General features: G+C 36.4%; 1 protein-coding gene across 3 annotated transcripts in view; it reads left to right on the top strand.

The window, feature by feature from the left end:
• The window catches only part of LOC113174893 (protein diaphanous homolog 3-like), a 129,983-nt gene that overhangs the window by 6,855 nt on the left and 105,316 nt on the right, over nucleotides 1-17,812 (top strand). For all 3 annotated transcript variants that reach the window (XM_026379085.1, XM_026379084.1, XM_026379086.1), the window contains 5 exons: nucleotides 153-335; nucleotides 1,450-1,548; nucleotides 6,918-7,048; nucleotides 17,423-17,497; nucleotides 17,608-17,677. In XM_026379085.1, the coding sequence (XP_026234870.1) occupies nucleotides 153-335; nucleotides 1,450-1,548; nucleotides 6,918-7,048; nucleotides 17,423-17,497; nucleotides 17,608-17,677 (558 nt within the window). The remainder of the gene's footprint in view (nucleotides 1-152; nucleotides 336-1,449; nucleotides 1,549-6,917; nucleotides 7,049-17,422; nucleotides 17,498-17,607; nucleotides 17,678-17,812) is intronic.

Genomic DNA, 17,812 nt, shown 5'->3' with positions numbered 1-17,812 from the left:
GTAACCCATTAACAGGCTAATTGTTTCAACTGTTTTTATTAACCATTTAAATAAACTTATATTTTAACTCATCTTTTCTATCTCTAATTAACACTAAATTTCTTGTGCAGTTTTCATATTTTAATTATATTTTCTATGTTTTTCTCCGACAGCTGGACAGATTTGCCAGCATTCGCATTCCGGGCAGTAAAAAGGATCGGCCACCTTTACTGCACCCTAAACAAAATACTAATGAGTGGTCCATTTCTTCATCATCAACCTCACATCTGTTTGAGGAGCTTTCATCGAAGATCACCTCAGAAAAAGAGATCCTGGCTCTGTTTGAAAAGATGATGGTATGTTGTTTTTTTTATTTTTATTGCAGTGTCACCAAAAATAGTCTTAGGAAAAAAGAAAATCCAACTTGACATGTACAATCTGATATAATGGCAATGACTGAGTGATGTAAATAAAATTTATAGGAATTTAACAATATGACAAGTATTTTAAATGTGTTACATATAAATAAATCTTTTTTTTTTTCCCCCGGTAGAACCAGTTCTTTAATGCGGATGTGATCCGTTGTTAGAGAAGCTATTTTCTAACACAACATTCCATAACAATGTATTGTTTGGTGTCTTGATGGATGACTGTGTCCACTCTGTTTCTGCTATAAATAGTTTGGAGAAGACTTCTGCTCATTTTTATTCACTACACTGCCTGGGCAAAAAGAGTCACTCATCTTTAGCTTTGAGCAGGGATTTACTGTGGCTTTGTTTCAATAAGATTATGCAAAGTCACCACATTTATTTCCATCCCAGAGTTGCATTAATTTTTAGCCAAGATCTTGTATTGATGATTGAATCAGACCGCTGCACAAAATCTTCTCCAGCACATCTTGAAGATTCTCAGTGGGATTAAGGTCTGGACTGTGATGGCCAATCTGAATGTGAAAAAGATGTCTCAAGCTACCTGAAACACTTTTTTGCTATTTGAGCCCAGTGAATCCTGGCATTGTCATTTTGTTACATGCCTGTGCCATTAGGAAAGAAAAACTGAACGGTCATCTGACCTCATACTGCTGATATCACTTTAGTACTTATCCAATGGAAGCCTCTTACCTATTTGCTTGGTGAAATCAAGGTGGTGACTTTTCTTTTTTGACAGGTAGTGTATGTCCTCCATGGCAACAGATTCAGGATGTCTCAGTAAATAACGGGTGGATATCAAATTAATGAAGACCCTCACACATTTGGGTTGTTGATTCAAACCCTTAATCTAACGAATGTTTCAATAATAGGATTACTTTGGAGCACAAGTAACTTCTAATCCTCTGTATGACCCACAAATCTTGAAAAATTATTTCCAGAAAAAAACTAAGGGCTTTTAATTTGGCAAATATGACATATTAACAAACTGAATTAAGCATTAAAAAAAAAAATGTTTCTCTGTTTTTATTTTTCTTTCCAGGAGGACATGAACTTGAATGAGGAGAAAAAGACTCCTTTGAGAGAAAAGGACCTCAACACAAAGAGAGAGATGGTCATTCAGTATGTTTTTCCTAAAGCTGTGAGTATTTGAATCCATGAATATTTCTGACTACATTTTACTTTCTTTGCTCTACTAGCTATCTTTGTAGTTTTGTAGTTCAGTTTGATATTTAATCTGTTTGACAGTCACAAATAAGTAATTTGCTAAATAAGCAAGAGTACTGTCAAAAGAAGGCTGTGTATTAGTGGTCTTAGAGGACAAGTAGCTGTCTCGACTTCCTTAGAAGTGGTTTAGAGACTCTCTCCCTTGCAGTTCGTTCCACAAGATGATCAAGATGGAGTTTCAGCTTAAATAATTTCTGGTGCTTTTCAGTGGTAGTGCATCATGGCACAGATGGCAATGTTTCTGATTATTACCATGCCACAAGATGCAATATTTTGTATTTAAGGCATTAGCTCTTAATGACATTTTTCAGTGTTGAAAGATCATTTCTTTAAATTTTGTGTATGGGAGTATGCTTTGGTTGAGTGCTGAAACTTTTTGAAGGAAGACCAATGAGCCCAGAGCTTTCCCTGTACTCCTTCTCAAAGCCGACAGACGGATCTTGATAGAGGCTGATAAAAGTGTCAGTGTTCAGGGGCAAATGATTAAATCTCAGAAGAAATGGAAACTTATTCTCCCAGACCTAAAAGTCTGTACTTCAATTTATTTTACCCTTAAGAAGAGAATACAACTGAAAAAGCACAATTTGCAGGTGATAGTGTATTAAGTGTATGGAATACATGGTTTGAATACAGCTCAAGAACCTCTTTTATGGGATGACTCTTAAATTAAATGAACTATTAACAAATAGTCAAGAAACCTGAGCATAAAGTTCAGATTCTCCTTTACATCTTGTGATTTTTGGTTAACAGGTTGGTGCAGTATCTTACAAAGAAGTGATGTGTATTATAAAAGATATCTCTCTGAACCCAATTGAAGCTAAGTTGCCTAAACCTATCTATTTATGGCCACATCAGGACTCAGCCTGTTTATATGCCTGCAACTGGTTACCTCTATAAAACAGAGACAACAGTTTGTCCATTAGGGCTGCATGACATAGAAAATGTACACTTATCCAGTAGCAAAGTTAGAGATCACATCTACAAGACTCATAGACTTGAGCAGGATTTTGAGATTGTTTGTTTGTGCTATATTACTGTATATCTAGCTATGAGATTTGAAACTGTGGAAGCAATGTGAACATTGTCTCCTTTATTCAGGATATCACTCATTTGCCAACAATCCTTGGCCCAACATTTATACCTAGGAAATGTGTTTACAGTTTACTGCACAATATGGACTTTGCACAATTCAAAATCCAAGAATCAACAATGTTGCTCTCTTTTTGAGTGAGTGTAGAAGTTATTTCCCAGCATCCATTTTGAGATGGGTTTTTTCTTAACCATGTTATTTATCTGATGAAACTGAATCGTGTCTGGCCATAATTATTTTAGATGAACCTGCTTTTTGTCAACTGGATTATTTCTTCTTTTTTCCCAGTTGACATTTCTTCTTTTACTTGTGTCATACAAGGTTTTCAAGGACTTCTTGTCGAATTTAATAAAAATCTACCAATCTTTGAAAGAAAAATATTTTAATCTTTGAACCGAATTGAATTCAGCTTCTGAAATCTTTAAAAAATGTACATCTTAATTGAAAATATGACAGGGTATGCTGGACAGTTCTTGTACAATTCCTCAGTGTGTCTGTTCATAAAGGTCCAAAATTACTGTGTTGGTGAGAGCAAACTCAACTGGTTGGATTTTTCTTAGTGGAATCATTCAACCCCTACCTTCAATCAATAAATTCGTAAGGGGACGTAATTTATGGACACAGCCTTCTCAACCATAAGACTGCTTTGCCAATTAACCTTTAATACCACATCTTGAATTGATATATATCCTTGCTGACATAGTCAAATGCGGCTCTGGCTTTTATATTTGGTAGACAGCCTTATAGAGGAAAAGTTGTTGTGTTTTGTTATACAAAATAATTGCTGACCTTTGTTAGTGTGTTGTGTACTGTAGCAGTAGTTGTTTTGAAATAACCATTCTACTTCTTGGGGACCCTTTTGTTGATTTGTTTGCAGTACCCCTGCTGTGTAGGAAATTGCATTTTAGTTAGTGCTCCTTTTAAAACACATAGAAAGACATTTCTTATTTTGTACAAACTTTCATGTGAACCAGACATGTGGACAAGATCAGTTCATCTCTGACTTCCCCAGGATGAAGTGCTGACAAGCCTCACAAACTATCATCAGCTAGTAGAAGAAAACGTAAGCAGAATTTGTGGCTTCCTAGTTTTCAAATTCCAGTCGCGCACTTATCACATTTCACACTTTTTCATTCAATTCACAAACATTTTTATTCATTTTACAAACAATTAAAATTAATCTAAATTAAATAAAAACATAGATCATTCTTTAAAAATCACCTATTGTTAGCAACTGTCCTCTGCAGAGAGCAGCACAAACTGGCTCTAACAGCGACAAAAAAAAAGGAGTGGGAGGCCCCAGTGCACAAGTGTGCAAGAAGACAAATATCTGAGAGTGTGTAGTTTAAGACAAAGATGCCTCACAGGTCCTCAACTTGCAGCTGCACTAAATAATACATGTCAACAGCGAAGAGGAGACTTCAGGATGCTGGACTTCATGGCAGAATTACCAAGAAAAAGTAATTTCACAGACTGACCAATAAAAACAAAAGACTGAGAGGGGCAAAAGAGCACAGGCATTAGACACTGGAAGACCGTAAGAAGGTGTTGTGGACAGATGAGTCCAAGTTTGACGCCTTCGGATCAAACAGAAAAAACATTTGTAAGACGCAGAACAAAAAAAAAGTGCTAGAACTGTGCTTAAGACCTTTAGTCAAGCGTGGTGGAGACAGTGTGATGGTCTGTGGGTGCTTTAGAGGTGGTAAGATAGGACATTTGTACACTGGTTGTGGTGTTGTTGAAGGGCACTGCTGTAGATTTGTAGGACTACTACCTGACTGAGATGTGAGTGTATTGATATGTTTCATGGTCCTTTAATTCTATTACATTTTATTTGTATAACGCCAAATCACAACTGAAGTAATCTCAAGGCACTTTACAGTGTTAAAAGTTTAAGACCTTACAAAACATAACTATGCAGAATTATGTAGAAAAACCAACAACCCCACTTGAGCAAGCACAAGGCAACAGTGGAGGGGAAAAAACTCCTTTAGAGGAAGAAACCTCCAGCAGGACCAGGCTCAGGGTGGGCTCAACTGGTTGGGGTGAGTGGAAAGAGGAGAGAGAAAAGAACAGGAGGCAACAAAAAACAACAGTAAGAAGCAGCAAAAACACTGGGCAGGTCGGTAGGGCCAGTAACTGCACTCTGGAGATATACAGCTTTGGGGCTGAGGAGACCTGCAGAGGAGTACAGAGAGAGGGAGACAGAGGAGGAAGCACACCTACAGGAGAGAGGAGACACAAAGTTAATAACATGCAATGGTAGCATAACAAATAGATGCACAGAGGTTTAAACTTTATTTCAAGCTGATATATATGCTGCAATACCCAAAATACATATCGAGATTGCCTATAAATGAAGGGTGATCGGTTTAGAGTTTTTTTTAATTTAAGCAAAATTTCAACAACTACTTTCATTTTTACCATATATTGAGAACAGTACTATAGATCGAGGGCTTGAGGTGTCATGGGAGGGAGATGCTCGGCATAGTTCCATTGTTTTGGCAGCTTGCAAGAGTTTGGGATTATTTATTCTTGCTGGTAGGGATACAGGCAGAGTTTTAGGCCTTTGAAGAATCAAAAACATCACCCAACAATATTTGATGTTTTGGCATGAGTGCAGCTGGCTTAATAAAGCTTTCTTGCTACACCACCCTCACCAGTGTCTTCGTACTACCTCGTAGCCACATGCAGGCATATGAACTAGTTAGGCAAGATGCATGTAGATTGCTATTGGGAAGGGAGGATGCAGTGGCTGATATTTTTTCCTTTTTGTTTTATTCTAAAGTTTTACATTTGTTAGTGGGTATATGGAGTTTGGGGTCAGGGCAATGCAATGCCCTGTTTAGTCATGCAACTACAAACAAACATGGTAATACTGTATATAGTATATATGGAACTTTGCATGGTTTCTTTTTGCATGTGATTAAATAGCATTATAGTGATGATGATGATGATGGCTGTCACAGTCAGTTGCTTTGATTTTTGTTTTGACTGCTCTGACAAAATTTTGATCTTTTCCAACATGAAACGATTTTAGATTCTCTGCCCCTTTGGAAATATGTCATTTTGGTATGAAATATGTGGATGTTTGAAAACTAATTAAGAGACTTGACTTACTGTCATATTAAGAACAGCAGAGGGCTAAGCATTTAGATTGGCTTAGAAGTATTAGGTCTCTGGCTTTGATCCAAAAGTCTGGAAGAATTAGGTGGTTAAATACATGTTATTATCTCTAACTCAAATGTTTATATTCTATATGTTGAACTGAAAGTTGCAGTTGGCTGGAACTGTTTTGCTTGTTTTTTATAGCTGACATTAACCTAACATGCACATGATCAATAAAGTAATGATGACACACCCACACCAGGAACAGTCTGGATATTGATCTGATTCGTAAAACTCAGAGAAAACACAGCAGTATATACTGTATTTCTTCTCTCTTGTTTTTTTAAAGTGCTTACCAAACTATAGGACGGATTTTACTTACTGTAGAGAAGCTTCTTGCATCATCCTTGCACGTCTACCTAGAGGTCAACTTGCACCCATGGCAATGTCCAGTATAGTTCATACACTGCGATGCTGTCATTTTTTATTGATATTCCTGCACTTCTAGGTACACTATTATTGCTTTAGCAGTGTTGTGTTTTAGAAACAATAAATAAACTTCCATATGTTTCTTAGTAACATATGGTACAGTAATGGGAACATAACTTTACAAATAATTTTACTGCACTGTAATATAAAGTTAGTTTCTTTTTGCGCTCCTGATAACTTGTTTGCACAGAGGTATAAATTATTTACTCAAGTAAAAGTATTGGTTCTATAGTAAAATCAATTTAAGTAAAAGTATAGTATTTACTGAGTAATTTAGGTCAGTTATTATTTTTTCTCCATTAAATCCTCATGGTGGTTTTTAATGGTGGACAGGGGTCATCAAGGGCACTCATGGGTCTGTGGCTGTGCAGCCCCATAGGCAACAAGCTGCAATGCTGTTCCTGGCTGACTCCTGTCCACCGCATTAAAACCTCCACCATAGTTATATTGTGGTTGATCTGTGTATTTTCATGTTTATAAAGAGATGTGCACAATTATAAAAGTTGAAAGAGGGATTTTCTGCTGACAATTCATCCACTTTATCTTTTGATTTGATAACTGTTGTTTACTATTTCTTCTTCCTTTTCTTCTTCCAGGGCAACTTGAGAAGTAGCCATCATATATCTACCCAGGAATTTCTGGGAGAGTTGAAGTCAGGGGTGATGGACGAACGTCTCTTTGCCTGCCTCGACTCACTGCGAGTAGCCCTTACTAGCCATCCTGTCAGGTACACTATAATATTGCACATATTTAAGATGCATAAGATATTTTATTAAATATGTATGTTTATGAGATCTTGAATTTAAAAAATAATTTTAAACTTATCAAATACATTCAATGAAAGGTGTAAACAATGATGTGACATTAAGTTTAGAATAGCAACCTGAACAGAGCTACAACTTAAACTGTGAATCTCAGAGTCTGATGGTCACTCTAGGCAAATGTGGGAATCAGATTTGCTGCAAGTTAAAAGTGCTTTTGGATCAAAAGACCGTAACCGCTCTTGCTTCAGCCTGACATTATCAGCATGAACAACAGACTTTATTACCTACTGTAGTGCCCCTTGAAAGTGTAATGCCTAATCTTGCGTGGCTGACTTTTTATGATAACATACTTTTGCTTTAAACACTTGTGACTGTTTGTGCAGGTCTTGAAATCAAGAGAGTGTATTGTGGACTCTTTAGAGATGCTTCTAGAACTGTAGATGCCCATACAACTACTCCACTGTGTTGCATGGGTCAATAGTATAAACTGGTGAATAACATTAGTGGGCACATTATCATGCGTCCACCTCGTAATCCAATTACAGTAAATCTAGTCCAGTAGCCCAACAACAAGCACTACCTTTTAAGCATCTAATATCCCAGTTTTAGACAGACTGTTAGAGATGTAATTCCACTATAATGCTTTTTCATTTAAAGTAGGGACTTTACAGAAAAATAAATAATTAATTCATTTATTTTCCTTCACATGTAGGCCTCTTTCAGTTAATCAGAAATATTTTTCACGTGATTGCAAGTTATGTGTGCAGCGTATTCAATAAGAAATGACAATTATGTAATCTTCACATTTAATTATCATCTGTTAAAAATGTACACGCTGTGGCATTGTGTTAGCTGTATGCATACCTCCATATTACGCTACACTGTCAGGACATAGCTATTTGTTGTGTGTATGTGTGTTATAACTAATTGAAATAAGTGCTTTCAAAATATGCAAGGCCATTAGGCCATATGCTGACATTAGAATAATGACATGCAGTCCTTAATTTGAGCTTTGTTTAATTTCCATTTTAGTCCACATATTTTAAAGCAATACAAAAAAAAAAAAGAAATTCTTCAGTTCAGGTTTTATTTTGAACACAATCCTATCAATAATTTCGAGGCAAAAAAATAAGAAGGAAAGAAAAATAAAAAGCATACCTTTTCTACAAATAGTTTAAGCATAATGTTCAAAGACCGAGATCAGTAGTGCACATACTAAACATACCACTATTTGTGATTAGGATGGCTAGTTTTGTGTCCCAGTGCTTAATCAAACTAAAGGTTTATTTGTTGCCAAAGTAAATCTATCTGTGACTAGGGGGAAAAGGTTTTCCTTTGGTCTGAGGCACATTGATGGGCAAATCCTTGACAGTCTTGTCTTGGTTGTCTCACTCTCTTAGATTTATATTGTTGCTTTGGGCTTTCTCTGTCTGAGGTTGGGGATTAGCAAGTTTGTTTCACATTATCATATACTCTGCCAGAGCCACGTTAAAGGCAGGCAGAAGCCTAAGCTCAAACATTTAGTTTTCACTGATGCTCTAACAGTCTGCCACCTCTTACTGCTACATGGCCAGATATATGATTTTATTTGATCACGCTTGATCACACATTCATGATTGATGCAGAGTTTGTGTATAGTAAGACACTAATGGCTCTCTACACTCTACACTGCACTTTTCTTGTTCTGTCATGGTGTTTTCGGCTTATTGAGGATAACTGCGGCCTTGCATCATCTTATGGACTCTCACCTTGTATTTTATCCTATATTTTTTTTGTTTACTGTTCTTTTGAATCTGACGCATTAGTCTACACCAGTGATCAGTGACCTTTTTTCATATTACTGGCCTGTTTTAAAGCTGAATTCCACTCAGTTGACAGGAGGTGAATTTCCTCACCAATTAAAAATTTAGTTTAATTGAATGTTTAAGAAGAGGCTGCATTCACTCGCAAATATACATTTGACAGAGCATATCACTGTATTTTATATATATTATATAAAATACCTTTGGCCTTTATATTGCCACGCATATTTTAATTTGTTTTATTTTAAAGTTCAATGAGTAATTACCATTAACTTTTAATCCATTCCAACCACCAGTTACTGTTATAACAAAATGAGGCCAACTGATTCCAGTACTGTTTCTGGTCTAGTGAGTGCTGCTTTGCAAACAGCAGCAAATGTTTGTCATTTATTCTTCCAGCTGTGGCAGTGCTTTGCACTGTACATTGCTCAGTCTAAAGTAAGACTTATCTGTGTACATTAATCTTAGGGTGTGCAGTTACAGTAAAACATGCTCAGAAGCGACAAAATGTTTTTATATTGGTTTTATATTGGCTTAATGTAATGTAATAATCACTACTCTGTCCCCACACCATTTTAGCTTGGTATGTCTACCCTCCCTTTTTCATGCTTCTTTCTTTTGTTTTGCCTCCAATTAGATCAGTAAGACTGAATTTGCATCACTTTATGCATATTTTGTTAACATAGCTGGAATCTCTCATCTCATTGGTTTTACCAAGTCTGAGCCTTCTCATGGCTAATAAAGTCTTCTTGCTGGCAGGCTCAGCTTTTGAGTTTGCATGTGAAAGCACTCCCGCCCACCACTGCTCTCTCCCACGTACTTATCCAATAATGCATGAGTGACGGCACATGGATGTAGGAGTAAAAGAACAGAGACATCATAATGTTTTTAGACCCTCTTGAACACTGCATCTCTATCAAGACGGCCAAGAGAAAATTGGTGTTAAGAGCTTTTAATCATGATGAAGCCACTTTTTTTGTGAGCCTCACTTTGATTTTGATTAGAATCAATGACACCAGCAAAAATGTACAAACACTGCCAAGCATTGATGTGCTTCAGAACTTGAATTAGGCTTAACATATTCAAGTGTTTAATTATGTAAATCTTGAATAAGACATATGTTTGTCAGTTTCATTTTTTATCAATGTAAGATATTACAATCAACATGATTTTAGCTCATTAACTCATAAGTAAGAATTCATTCATATAAATAATTGAGGAAAAGCATCAAGTCATAAAAAAGACTTGATAAAGTGATGACCATGGTCACTTGATGATTTTCAGAGCTTGGTAGAAAAAAGAAGAGGAAAGAAAACACAATATTTCAACTGACTAACATAAGCTATTGATACCTTCTTCTGTTTATGAGACCTTCACCTGTGTGATCCTTTAGGAAAATCGGGCCTGTAGGCACAGACTTTCCATCAAGTCACCACTGATAAAATGGAAAATCCGGCCCATTCATCATGACATTGTTTGGCTTGACCATAAATCTGCCTTTGCCAGAAACAGTGGGCCAGCAGTGGTAACCTCTTGCTATCTAATAGCACCATTACAGTCGTGAGTTATGGGATTGATTTGGCAGTAAAAGCATTTTGTCTGCCACTGTTTTTGGATCCTGATCACTGTCTCTGTCTTGGCACTGTTTTAACAACAACTCTCACTTATTGTCTCAATCTAAAGTTAGGTGGTAGCATTCTATTTGTATTGCCTTACAGACTTGCACACTTCCTCGTCAGATTCCTTCTAGTGGAGCGGACAGACTTAGAGGTAATTTGGTACTTCCTGCTGTTCTGAAGTGTTACCCTGTGACGCTTGCTTCTGACCCCTGTATACCATACCCACCTCAGCTATTCCAGCTCTCTCTCCATTTTTGAACAGAGGCCACAGTACTACCCCACAGGATCAGCAAGGCTACGGAATGTAATTATATTAACTGGATTTGATAAATGGATCTGACAAACAAGTGGAAATTGGTTTTTGATATAACTGACTTTCAGGTTTAAGGCCCCAGTTATTTTTTTATTCACTTTAGCAATAAAGTAAGCTGAGGTTTAGCATCCCTCTTCCTTGCACCATTTTTTTTTTTTTTTTTTATAAACCTTGGGTGCTCTTGCTGTTTCTCTCATACCTGGCCACCCATTTACTGCACACAAAGATTCAGACTCACAATTCCAGAAATCGATCATACTGATAGCATGATCGAAGTACAGAATATACATGCAAAAAAAATTTCTTCTTAATAGGAAATTACTGTATAATGGCCACTATTAAGAGCAAAAGGATCAAAAACCTAAAAATCTAATGCAGTAGAAAATTTTGACTAATACTCAAAAGTAATATGGAATTTATCTTAGTGTGTTTATTATTGAGGTTGTTATTGCACTGTGGCGAACTGGACTGCTTCATAAGGTGAGGTGTTGCTCATGTTTTTTCTGTTTATCAACAGAGCAGGTAAAGAATATTACATATACACTACCGCTCAAAGGTTTGGGATAACCTGCAAATGTATTTGTTTTACAAAGAAAAACATATTTTCATGTAAATCACAAATAATTTATATATTTCACAAACTATTATTAACAATAATTCAAGTTAATCATTTATCAGGCTAATTGATTATGAGAAAAGCCTTTTGCAATTGTGTTGCTTAGTTGAGAATAGTATAGCACTAATTGAGCAAACAAGGGAGCATGGCATTTTTTAGGTTAGTTTAGTGTCTGAACATCAGCAGTTGTTTGTTTACAGGTTCCAATAGGTACCAATAGCCAGAAAGAAAGAGTTTTCATTAGAGACCCATCAGACCTGTTATTTTCCTTAGAAAGGAACTACTACTCAATTCTATAAAATAGTGAGGAAACTTAAAATTTCTTATCATGCTGTTAACTACTCCCTTCAGAGAGCAGCACAAACTAGCTCTAACAGGGACAGAAAAAGGCCCGGATGCATGACTGTACAAGAAGAGAAAATATCTGAGAGTGTGTAGTTTAATACAAAAACGCCTCACAGGTCCTCAACTTGCAGCTGCACTAAATAATACACGTCAAAAACCAGTGTCGGCATCAACAGTGAAGAGGAGAATTCAGGATGCTGGACCTCATGGCAAAATTGCCAAGAAAAAGCTGTATCTCAGACAGGCCAATAAACACAAAAGACTGAGAAGGGCACAGGCATTGGACACTGGAAGAAGGTGTTGTGGACACATGAGTTCAAGTTTTAAGGTCTTCGAATCAAACAGAAAAACATTTGTGAGACACCGAACAAATAAAAAGATGCTACAACAGTCCTTAAAACCTTTAGTCAAGCATGGTGGAGGCAGCGTGATGTTCTGGGGGTGCTTTGGAGGTGGTAAAATAGGAGATTTGTACAGAGTGGAAGGGACCTTGAGGTCTGCCAGATTGTAATTGATCATTTTCTTTGTGTGTGTGTGTGTTGTTACAAAATAAATAATTTCTTGCAAAGAGATAATTAAAATGGTTGGTTGCAATTATAGTGCCGTCTGATTTGTTGATTATTAGTTTTTAACTGTTAATAAAATTGTTAAAAGAACTTAAATCTTTGAAGTGACAGCAGTGATTTTTCTTAAAAATTTACCAGTTGAGACATTGCAGAAACACAGTTTCAAAAGTATTGTTATGGTTTTTACTGATAGTGTCATGCTAGTCTCAGTCCTTACGGAATGAAATGGCCGCTATACCTACTTCAGATGTCCCACATTGCTGTGATTTCAGCTCATTCCTTGATCCCTGGAGAACCATCATGTAGCTGGCTTGCTTGCTATACTTGGGATAACATTTCAAGTTAATTTTTTATTTCTGGTTCATGACCGCTTTAGCGGAGTGCACCACTGTGCTACTCTGCCTGGAAACCTTGGAGAAATTCTCCCGAGACTCTGTTAGAAGTCAAGCTACCTTAGCTGTGAAGTTAGCCAGATAAGATGCCTCATTTTTCTCTTTGATTTATGACTGTTTTTGTTTCCCAGGGAATTGTGTGATGAATTTGTTTTCCTTATTTTTTAATGCTCTCTCTCATACTCTCTCTCTTGCTCTCTCTTGGTGTCTTCATGAGCTGATAGTTCTCAGTCCAGTATTATTGTTTCATTTTCCTTCTGTTGATGGTGGCGTGTGGTTATACCTTTTATTTTAGAGTGAACATTAATTGCTTCCTATAACACCGTATAAATATCAAACAATGCAGTTTACAGTATCTGATTAATATCTCAGGAACCTGACAAAGTGTTTCAGCAAGTCATGTTAAAATTTTAAGCAATGTTTTTCTAAAAGAGATGTAAAATATGATATGATATGATGATGATTTCTTCACCATTGGATATTTCCTGTTGTTGTCCTCAGTGATGATGATTTTCTCGTTAGGAAAAATAACAAATCAAATGTAAGTGGGATTAAGAATGTTTCTGGCATAAAAACATAAAATTCACCAATCAAAAACACAGGTACATGAATCTGTAAATCTGTGTATATGTAAGATGGGATACAGAAATAACAATTCTGATATGACTAATCACTTATATGGTTAACTGCAGCAACTACTACTGCAGCTTCCATGTGGACTGAAAACATTTATCATCAATTTATACTAAATGATTAAGGCAAAATAGACTACTTTATGTATTTATTCAATCCACATATATAATAACTATGTAATTCAGTGCATAGTTGTTGGGGACAGCTGTGATTCAGTTGGTAGAGCAGTTGGCCATAGGGTCAGTGATTTTGGCCACGTGTCACAACTAAGGCTGAGAAAGACACTGAAGCTCAACTTGCTTCCATGTGTCTTGCTTGTACGTTGCTTTCAGTATCAATCTTGATGCTAAATATAATACAATAATAACAGTATTAACAGATAACAGACTTAAAGCGCTGCCAGTTTGTCTTGCAAAGAAAAGCTTTGGAAAGTGTTTTCAGATCACTTTTGCACATCATGGCTCCAAACACTGAGGACATTCAGGCAGAGAATGTGATTGAAGTTTCTCAGTTGGGATGTGGGAGGGGTGTTGTTAGGAACTAATGAAACCCAAGGGCTGCCAGAGCATGCTAGATTAGCAAACAGAATTTAAACTACTTTAATCACTTTAGAGTCTAGACAGACAGCATGTCAAATAGAAGTCATATAATGTTACTGCCCAAGGATAAAGAGAAATGTCTGTACATTAGATTATTATAGCATCCGATTCTTCTTTTAAAAGTAATTGGTAAAATTTTAATAGATGTGGAAATTATTATTTATTTTAGCACGCCACTACAAAAACGGTATCCTTTCATCTATCATTCCTATAGCCTTTTTTAGGTACATCTGTATCTCTGAATTTGTGAATTTTGCAACTTTGTGAACACATGCTATTTGCTAAAAAATGATATATCCAGTGTTTATGAGGAACAATTAATAGTTTGCTCATAGGTCAAATTTTAAAACTCACAAGCCTAAAGTTTTTGCTATCTAACCATGATGCAGTGAATGCCTTCATCCTAGCACTTTCTGCCCTTCTACTGTGACGCAAAGACACACTCCTTACATTAGATCCATAATTGCCTCAGCCTGATTGTTCTTGCTCTTAAAGATTAGACTTTTCCCAGATGTCGTAGCAGATGTTGTAGCAGAGTATCATATTGTCCCTGTTTTGCCTCTGAAATCTTCTAAACGTATCAGGTCTTTGAAAACTGACTTAAACCCCCTGCCCCATCCTTTTCTACAGTTTCCAGGCAGATGTCTTTAAAATTTGTTACAGCAGACTTTGATAGCTCAGACCTGTGGGTTTCTTGTGCAATAATTCCTGCTATAGATCAACTGATTATTTTCCTTTGCTCTTTGCCTCACCTACTGATGATGAAAAACTGGTGTGCTATTGCCACTGAACTATGCATTTTAATGAAGCTCTTGTCAACACTTCTGCACTGCCTACTCTATAACGGGAATGGCCCGGACCATGGCTCAGTGAGAAGTGTAGACTAAATTGAATTTTTTCTCAAACATGAGACTCTCATTCCTTAGCTAACTTATTAACAATCTTAATTGTCTTCATCAGCAAGGCCATGGCATTTTCTGTCATCTTGCTTAACTTTCTTGGCATTATAACACACGCAGTCATATACCTTAAAGTAGATGAGGCATAGTCAGGATCTAATGTATATGAGATGCTTGCATGAATTCACATTCAATCAGTTTGCAGCATTGTAAACAATACATGGGTCACAGTTTAAGTAATCCCCCCAGTTAGCTATCCTTACAGAGTTACATCATTTAAAGCACCAGAGTTAAGTTGCTGCATTGCCAGAGTGACAAAAACTGAAATGTGTTAATATACTTTGACATGACTGTCTTTACACATACACTATATTGGGTCACTGCAGTTAACTACAGTAAATAATCAGTAGTGCAGCTTTTTTGTTGGAGATGTTGAATGGAAATCACCTGTCACCTGTTTTCATTCAGGGAATGACAAATTTGCATGCAAGTTAAATAATACAAAACCGACAATATAAGCAACTGCAGTCCGGGCTTCATTGATTTTTAATACACAAAAAATGGTATTTGTCACTATTCTTTATCAGACACAGAAATGTAACAACAGACAAATGACCTCATTGACACACATCTACATACAACTCCATACTCATTTCCAAGAAATTAAATTCAGATAACAGCTTCCCATTTTATGTTGTCACCTTGAGGATTTCTGTAGATTTGATGCTGGGAGGCATGCAGCTTGTTGATTAGACCAGTACAAACACTGCATGCTAATGCTCATAGATGTTCTTCGGTTTCAGTCAGGAGGGAGGCGCAGTCGCTCACAATCTCAATTCGTTTTCTGCATACCTAAAGGTTTTCACCTAAACTCACAATGTAATATCTGTTCCCATGAGTCCTTCCTATTTGAATCAGAATTAAAACTTCTGTTCTTTTATTGCCATTGCTGCTCTTTGCTAGTGTTGGGTGAAAACCTTGAGACGCTAGTATATGATTTGTCAGGAAGAAGGAAAAATAGATGTTTTATGTGGGTTGCTGCTCTGTTTTCATTATATCCAAGCAGTTTGAAAGTTGAAGGTTTCATAAGGTATTAGCAATAGTATTTTTTTCTGTTTTGCTCTGCATCACTATCACACACACACAAGCACACTCTTGTTCCTCGGTCTTGGTTTAAGTACAGGTTTAGCAATCATTCTATTCTTGAGGTGGGAAGACTAAAGGACGTCTTCAGTTGATTTAAATTAATACCACTATCCTCTGCATTGTTCACAGTTCACAGTTCCCACATAATATTTGGATCTAGGGAATACTTGCAGCCCCCACTGGACTTCATTACAACCTCCTGCTGTAACAGTAACTTGCCTCAAGTGTTCAGGTTCTGGTAGAAGCTCAAGCAATATAATGAAGAGACAGACTGTAATGTAATAAAATGACGATAAAATAAGAACAAGGGTTATCTTTTGGTGGTAATGGTAAAACATATTCTGCATATTCCAAACAATACATTCTGTTGGAAACAAACTACTCACTATTTTGACTTCTGGAAAATGCTGATTAGTTTTTGGTATTTATCTTTTAGTCACAGGCATCAGTTCCTGGTCTGATGTGTCTAAAATCAATTTTCACATAAAGAACAGCAGGACTGTTCAATTCTCCTGTAGCTTATTTGATAGAGCAGTATGAAGTCTGTTTTTGGGGAGTTACAACTCACAAATATCACTTGCTTCATCCTAGTATAAGAATCTAATTCTGTCCCCTGCACTCAAACTCTTCATGGTGATTTTTCTGCCTTGTCTCAGAGGATCAACGCCAGTATATCAAGTGTTTTTGTATCTTTGTAATTAAAGTGTAGTGCATGTCTAAACTATATTTGTGAAGCACATATTGGTCAGTGACATGTTTGATAACTAGATGGTATTGATTTATAATTTGCTGGTTGTTTTATGGAGAGATTGGTCTTAACAAAATGAAGGTGGTACTAGTTTACTTGCACAACAAAATTGGATAAACTAACAAAAAGGTTTACTATGTGGTCTGAATACTGCTTGTCTAAAAAATGTTGGATAAAGTGGTAGATGGAAAAACTTTGCTCAAACCTTTTGATCAAATACACGTTATTGTTTTAGTGGGTAGAATTTTGTTATGCAATATAAATTAGAGTTTGAATAATGCTAATATATTGACTGATATAAGAAACTGTTAAATTGTCCACCAGAGAAGTGCGATAAAGTTCAAGTTCAACTTGTAATGTACCTTGATCACAATCATGTGAAAAACAAACTTAAGGGTTTTACAATTTAAGTAAGTCCAAACTTTTTCCCTGTCTGTGTTTTTCCATCTGTTGTTTTCCCTCTGTCTAGAATATTTCAGTGTAGTCTTTCCTTTTCCTCATGTTTACTTCTGCTGCCTTTCTCCTCAGCACAAACTTCTGAATTCTACATGTCTTTTTCTGTCTTAAAGCTTTCTACAGTGACTGATGAGTATGAAAGTGTAGTTGTCAGTTTTCAGTCTTACACTGTTGTGATATTGATTCAGTGTTTGTTATTTCAGTTGGGTGCAGAGCTTCGGACATGAGGGTCTCGGGCTGCTGCTGGACATCTTGGAGAGGTTGCTGTTCAAGAAACAGTAAGCTATGAATTCCCTCATATTTATTTTTGCACACACTCTTTTCTTTTATCTGTATATGAGTTGTACAGTTTATTGTCAACTGTGCCTCATTAATCTCTTGTCTTTAGGCAAGAGAAGATTGACAAAAGGAACCAACACAAAATTGTCCAGTGTCTCAAAGCCATCATGAACAATAAGGTAATGACAATAAATATTCTTGTGGGTAAATCTAGTTGATGCATTTTTTTAAAATCAAGTTAAAACTTTGAATCTTCATAAAACTCAAGCTTTTAAGAGTGCAGATAAATAATAAAATAAACAAATACAATTTAA

The sequence above is a fragment of the Anabas testudineus genome, chromosome 3 (assembly GCF_900324465.2).
Source record: "Anabas testudineus chromosome 3, fAnaTes1.2, whole genome shotgun sequence".
Classification (NCBI taxonomy): Eukaryota; Metazoa; Chordata; class Actinopteri; order Anabantiformes; family Anabantidae; genus Anabas; species Anabas testudineus.
Note: the sequence above shows the minus strand (reverse complement) of the source record. Positions and strands in the feature narration are given on the sequence as shown.